This window comes from Tetranychus urticae, chromosome 3, assembly GCF_039701765.1.
Source record: "Tetranychus urticae isolate SD_2017Ah chromosome 3, NJAU_TeUrti_SD_1.0, whole genome shotgun sequence".
Lineage (NCBI taxonomy): Eukaryota > Metazoa > Arthropoda > Arachnida > Trombidiformes > Tetranychidae > Tetranychus > Tetranychus urticae.
In genome coordinates, this window is record NC_142960.1 from 5864771 (window position 1) to 5871223 (window position 6453).

The 6453-nt window shown below is 33.1% G+C and overlaps 2 protein-coding genes and 1 long non-coding RNA gene across 4 annotated transcripts; 2 read left to right on the forward strand and 1 right to left on the reverse strand.

Annotated features, from left to right (window-relative positions):
* Nucleotides 1-564: 564 nt before the first annotated feature.
* LOC107371319 (putative defense protein 3) lies at nt 565-2010 on the forward strand. The gene is made up of 3 exons (XM_015939370.3): nt 565-947; nt 1020-1111; nt 1666-2010. Exons 1-3 carry the CDS (start codon nt 645-647, stop codon nt 1730-1732), a joined length of 462 nt encoding a protein of 153 aa, XP_015794856.2. The 5' UTR covers nt 565-644; the 3' UTR covers nt 1733-2010.
* A 176-nt stretch (nt 2011-2186) lies between these two features.
* On the reverse strand, nt 2187-5700 carry LOC107371318 (fatty acyl-CoA hydrolase precursor, medium chain). Of its 2 annotated transcripts, XM_089268858.1 has the most exons (4): nt 5115-5253; nt 4096-4304; nt 3810-3853; nt 2187-3688 (listed from the first exon to the last, which is right to left on the reverse strand). In XM_089268858.1, the coding sequence occupies exon 4, from the start codon at nt 3194-3196 to the stop codon at nt 2255-2257; it is 942 nt and encodes a 313-aa protein (XP_089124984.1). In that variant the 5' UTR covers nt 3197-3688; nt 3810-3853; nt 4096-4304; nt 5115-5253; the 3' UTR covers nt 2187-2254. The 2 variants fall into 2 exon arrangements, with proteins under 2 accessions (XP_089124984.1, XP_089124985.1); XM_089268859.1 differs by lacking the exons at nt 3810-3853; nt 5115-5253 and adding an exon at nt 5571-5700.
* Nucleotides 5548-6169, forward strand: LOC149093252 (uncharacterized). The gene is made up of 2 exons (XR_016199644.1): nt 5548-5690; nt 5959-6169. It is a non-coding gene; the product is annotated as an uncharacterized LOC149093252 (long non-coding RNA).
* The last annotated feature ends 284 nt before the right edge of the window (nt 6170-6453 follow it).

Here is a 6453-nt window from a genome sequence, read left to right on the forward strand (position 1 = left end):
TCATAATTATTCGGTCAAACGCTGATCTAGCACTACTAAATGGAAAACAGAAAGAGTTAATTGTGGTTAAATAAATCAAGCGATATCAATTTATAAACAGACAATGTTATTTATTTTTGCCAATCTATCTTCAACTCCTTAATTTATTTTACTCATCACAATCATTTTACTCCAATTTTCACCACTCATCAAACTTGATTCCTCGACGCTTTTATCATTTCTTCCTCTTTTCCAAACACCTCCTTTTTGATCTGGTTAATGCCTTTTGACTTCAACAGTTACCAACAAGTAGCAATTAATTTCCCCATGATTTATTCAACCAACTGTCTCTGTTAATTTTGTCCTACTTTAATTACAAGTGGCGCCACTTATAACTTGAAAAGTTGTTATTCGGTCATCGGTTCAATCTGTAACAAAATAGTGAACAGCAATCGCAAGATAAATATTTTCCGTCGACAGAATCAACTTTTTCTTTCTCTTCCTCATCTATTTAGACACTTTACTCAACTTTATCTCACCATCATTCTCTTGATCCATCTCCAGAATTTTCATTTCATTTCAACATCGACCTAGTCAGATCATTGTTGTCTCTCACCTTTTTTCGTACATTTGTACAAAGTTACTATTTTGGTTAATATTTTAAAATGCTTTTCAAATTGTTGACCATCTCATCTCTCTGTCTTCTGGCAATTGCCTATCCTTCTGGTGCTCCTGAAGGTTCCTGTGATCTTCGTATTCCTGGTCATATGGTTGAACCACAAACATCACCGGCACCATTTAAGGTTGAAGCAGCCTCGTTAGGCGGAGGAAAGTACAAAATTACCATAAAATCAACCGATTCAAATGACTTCAAAGGTTTCTTATTAGCTGCTGTTGATTCCGCTGGAAAATATATCGGAAATTTTGGCTCTTCCACCAACTCGAAAACATTAACCTGTCCTAAAGGAGTAAGTATTAATAATTTATCAAATCTCATTCATTTTTGCATTTTAATTAACCTCTTCTTTCCCAAATAACAGAATGCTCTTACTCATATTGACAATGTCGGTAAAAAGAAGGTGGAAATTGAATGGACCAAACCAGCTTCAGCCACAGGATCGATTGACTTAATGTAAGTTTTATTGCATTTATAGCTTTATTTATCTGGAATCTTTCCTTTTCGTCACTTCTTATTCACGCCAAATCTAAAGTTAAACAACTGCGTAGTTTTTTTATGTCAATCATGTAAATTAATCACAACGTATAGCTTCACTAGCTATTTGATACGCGTTTTTAACTTTATTTATTACCCATCTAAAACATGACGTAGTTTGCATGGATGTGTAATTAATCAACTGTCCATAAATGTCTGTGTAGACTTATTCCCAAACATCTTACAATTAGCATTCAATTTGACCGTACAATTGTTTAACACTATTGAAAAGTCGCGATTGTGCTTCCAATGTTGCTGACTTGTAGCTTGTAATTAAGGTTTTCGTGATAATTAGCCATTCATTAGCCTAAGAGATGAAGATTCAATGCTCTTTTCCCATCTTTATTAATAAAACACAAGTAATGATTGAAAATAAGATTCAATCTTCAACCGATCTCAACCGGAATCTTTTACTTTCATTGGATATAATTTGGAGTATTAATCAATTAATTGTTCTTTTGCTTCCATTACAGGGCAACAATTGTTCGAGACTATTCAACGTTCTGGACTAATGCTAAGACAACCATTACCCTTGCATGATGACCCTCTTCAATGAGATCAATTACAATGCATGTAATTGATAGTCATTTTTAGTAAATCAAAAAAGGTCACAATATATTAACACTATTAAAAATGATTTTCATTGCGAGGTGGCCATTAAGAAAAGGTAAAAACGTCAAATAAACAATGAAAATTAACAAATTGTAATTGTTAAGTTGAGAAGTAAAAAATTTAAACAAATTCCCATTCAAGTTCACAATATCAGATTCACTTTTTTGCTGTTCAACAATGAAAATAAAGAAACTTGACCTCTCTCACTTTGACCGTCAATTTAATTAACCTTAATAGTATTTATAACGTACATTAATAAATAAGATGTTAACTGTAATATTGACCAAAAGGTTAACCAGGTTTCAATAACTATATGTTGTGCAATTAGAGAATATATCATTAGCATAGAAAAATAATGAGAAATAAAAAGTTGATATCACGATTGAGACAATGAAATTTACAATTTTACTTTTTTTTTGTTTTATAAAAATGAATTAAATACAAGTCAATTTAATGATTTAACATGTGAGAATAGGTGATCGTTGATAAGTTTAAGGATGTCGAGGAACCATTGATTGACAGGTATCCATTAATCAAATCCTTGGCATCCGAATTGCGTAGACAGTAAAGCAAAAGAAGTTGATTTTTCTTCTGGTCACAACCAACTTTCTCAGCTACATCAAGCACATCTTGCCATTGGATTGATTGATCGGTATCAAAAGAGGCAAGCTTTGGTCCATTACGGGTAACCATTCGGGCAAATAATTTTTCATTGATTGCATAAGAAAATTGTAAACCGGCTCGAACGCTTTCCTTTCCTTCAGCGAAAAGGGTTACTTTGGTTGGATCGCCACCCAAATGTGAGATATTTTCTTGAACCCATTTAAGGACGGCTTTGGTGTCATGGAAAATGGCATTGTCTGATATTTGATTGTCATAGCCTTCAATCAATCCAAATAAACCGGTTCGATAGTCAAATGTAATTACAACCATATCATCACGATGAGAAAGTTTTGCACCATCAATTGATCGTACATCAATCGATGGATCATGAACATAAACCAAAACTGGTTTGAGGTCTTTCGGGTCTGTTAAATTAGATGGACTCCATATGTTGAGGTAAAGGCAATCTTCTTGTTGGTCATCAAAAGTGGAGCCAAGAAATTTTTCATAATAATCAGGAGATATACATCTGGGTTTAAATTTACCAGCATAGTAACCAAAATAATTTACACTTTTTATTGGTTCCGGGGGGCGGAAACGATAACTATTTAAAGGTGGTTCTGCATAAGGTATTCCAAGGAAAACATTTAGCATGCTTTTCTCATCATGCTTGGTGTTGCTATTCACTTCTTGTCTTATTCCCATTATTCGGCTCCAACCGATTGTTACTTCAGGTGGCTCATATCCACAAATTAATAAAGGATAAATATAACACAGTAAGCTTATCATGGTGTTGTTGATAAATATTTGGTGTTGGCAATAAAAGAAATATCACAAGAAGAAAGAGTAACTAAATACTTCACAAAGTGAACAAAGACTTGGAGAAACAAAAAATGACCACAAAAACGTTGGCAAGAGAAGTGAAGCAACGAGCGACACTGATCACACTGCTATTATTTTCAATAGCAATCCTGGTATAATGAAAGTTTATCACCATTTAATCCGTTTATATTTTCACACACACTAATCCATTGCTAAAAAATAAACTGATTAAGATCGGGATTAGGATATTCCATTTTGTCACAGGTCATTCGATGATGAAGAGCAAATCCAATACTCTTATTTTAGAGTCAAACTGGTTATTAATTCAATATTTTTTACTTTGATGAACACATCTAATAGTTGAACTTCTGTCTAACGGTAAAATCAATGCTGGTTACCGTTGACCAGATTCAACAACTAATGTTGACTGGTTTTGATCGCCAAATGTAAGTTGATGAACTTGAAGGCAAAAGAGAAAGAAGGGGAATTTGAGAGGGAAAAAAGGAAGATAAGAAAAACATCAGAAAAATAAAGTTAAAAGAAATCTCAAGAGCAAAGAGTAAGCAGAAAGAGGACTCACTTCAGTGTTAAGTTTAACTTTTAAGGAAACTTCTCTTCCCTTTCCTATCAACAGGTGGCGAAAATTAAATATGAATACAGAATTGAATTAATTGCAATGATTGATAAAATTAGCTATTAAAGTTTGAGTATCGTAGGTAGAGATAAAAGACAAATAAACGTGATTGGTAAAGATAGAATCCTCTTTGCATTTTCTTCACTGAAGTCAAAGATTCTCTGTAATTTTAATTTTTCAGGTGAGTTAAGAGATGAGGGTTGGGCATTGAAAAAGATGAAAGATAGTTTACCTGATGAAAAAACAGCTACAGATGATTGTGGAAGAGGAAGTGAAGTAAATGAAAGAGAAAAGAAGAAATGAATAGAACCAGATTTGAATGAAAAAAAGAGAGCAAACAGCGGTTAGAGGGTCTCTCTTCCAGTCCTTCAGGCCATACCCCGTTTTCCTGGTATAAACTAGTTGGTACAACTGAAGCAACAGGTTAATATTCAATGATGGCTTTAACCAGAAAAGAAAAGAAAAGAAAATAACCGGTAAGATATGGAGACAAAAGATGATTATGATGAAAGTAATAGGGAATAAACAAGATAGACTTTTTGAAAATGACAATAAAATTGAAGCTAAAGATGAAAACTTGGCAACACTTTATAAACAATAAACCCACAAGTGTCCAATTTGACGTTCTTTTGGGTAGTGTAGGCTGATGTTATTTAATGCGAAACACAAGTGTAGAGGTGAGTGTTAATGGCGATTGTTGTAAATTGTAACAAAGAAGTCGAAGTTGAAGTTGAAGCGCTTTTCTGTTCTCCCTCAAAAAGAGAGATGAAAAAGATTTGAACAAAAAAAAGGAGAAATAACAAAAAGAACAAAAACAAGTTCAAAGACAAAGGATTGAATTTGTCAACTTGTTTTAACTTTGCTGATGCTGTTAATAATTGACTAACAATATCATTTGTAGAGATGTGTGTTAAGGCAAAAATGTAATTGTTAAAGGATGGACAGTTAAGCAGTTATTAAAAGAGATATGATCGGCAGTTGAGAAGGAAAAGCAAAAAATGAAAAAACACAAAATGGAATCAGCTTTTTCTGCCGTTTTGGTTGAGGTCAAGTGATTATGTGATGACTAAGAAGCAAAAATCACAAGGAAAGTTTTATCTGATGGTAAGTGTGTAATGGTTGAAATTATAAACGGTTTTGATGGAAGGAGAGAAAAAATTGGAAAAAATCAGAAATCAATTTTTAATCCAAACCTTTTAAGGGGCTACCCAGCTGAAAGAGCTGGTTCATCTTGTTTAGGTGTTTACTCACTTTGTGTTGCATGTAAATTATTGTTTACCTGTTTGTTTACAGTTTTAATAAAATGATTCATTAAACTATTAATGGTTGAAGGTTAAACAACGTCTTGTTTTTTCAATTTTGGTTCCCATCATTACAGTATCACTCTTACTTTTCTTCTTTCTATGTTTTTTTTCTCTGTTTGCTCTGTCTATCTCTCTTCAATTTGGATGGAAAAAGCCTTCCGATTTCTCGAAGCTTGAAGAAACATGGTCTCTAATTGCCCTAAGGATAATTACCAGTTCAACTCTAGACAAAACAACCCAAAGAACCAGGATCCATTAAACCCAATTTTAGACTTTTGAGTAATAGTTTAACCTCTTACAAATAAGCTTCTTGACAAGCAAAAACTGGTGAGCAACATGGCGGCAAAAGCGGTTAACATTTTCACTCTTAACACACACTGGATATAAAGAGGATTCAACTTACCTGATTTAATTTGTGTTGTTGTTCCTTACATGAAAATTATGGTCACAGCTTGAATTTCAATGGTGTTGAACAGTTTTAACAATGCAAATGACAACCCAAACGACTTTGATTTTTGCTCAGGTAAACCTACACCTTTCTTTGCTACTTTTGTTTACTTTCTTTCTCTACTTTCTTTCTCGATTTCTGGTTTCCCATTTGAGTAAAATTGATCAGCCTATTATAATCAGTAAATCATTTCGTTTTTTATTCTTTAAATTGATCGATAAAAACCATTTTTTTGTATTGATAAAAGTTGAATCCATAAACATTGAATATGTTTGTCAATGATAGACAATATTATTCACTTTCTCATCATCATTAATGATTATTTCATTTCTTTTGTTTACAGAACCTCATCAGTTGTGCAGCTGCACGAAACAGTTTTCACCAGTTTTATACCGTCTTTCCTTGGCTTTGACAATTAATTACAACTTAACAATCACCAATCATTTTATCAACAAATCAAGATGAAACGATCAACAAAACTAGGTTTTATTTCATTTTACCGGAAACTGTATTTGATAATCAAAATCAAGGTAAAGTTACGTTTGTTCTGCTGATTGTTTGGTTGTTTCGTGAACGTAATTCAATATCTCCTGAATGGCTTATCCTTGATCCAAATAGACTTATCATTAAAGCAAAGGTACAGCAAAAAATTAGGTTGATTGTGACCGATTGACTACGATTGTCTTCATCTAGAATCGATTGTGATTGAAGTGCAGCTGAATGGGAAAGGCAACAGATTAACATCCAGCTCATGGCTAAGTGTCAATATAATTCAGTCTGACCAAAGCAAAGTTAAATTTCTGTCTGATAAACCAACAATTGAGTGAACAAAACTAAC

Bases quoted from the DNA above. Each gene is read 5' to 3' on its own strand.
- LOC107371318 (XM_089268859.1), bottom strand. From the start codon at position 3,196: ATGATAAGCTTACTGTGTTATATTTATCCTTTATTAATTTGTGGATAT.
- LOC107371319 (XM_015939370.3), top strand. From the start codon at position 645: ATGCTTTTCAAATTGTTGACCATCTCATCTCTCTGTCTTCTGGCAATT. The intron at 948-1,019 runs GTAAGTATTAAT...CCCAAATAACAG, and splicing joins CATTAACCTGTCCTAAAGGA to AATGCTCTTACTCATATTGA. The intron at 1,112-1,665 runs GTAAGTTTTATT...CTTCCATTACAG, and splicing joins ACAGGATCGATTGACTTAAT to GGCAACAATTGTTCGAGACT.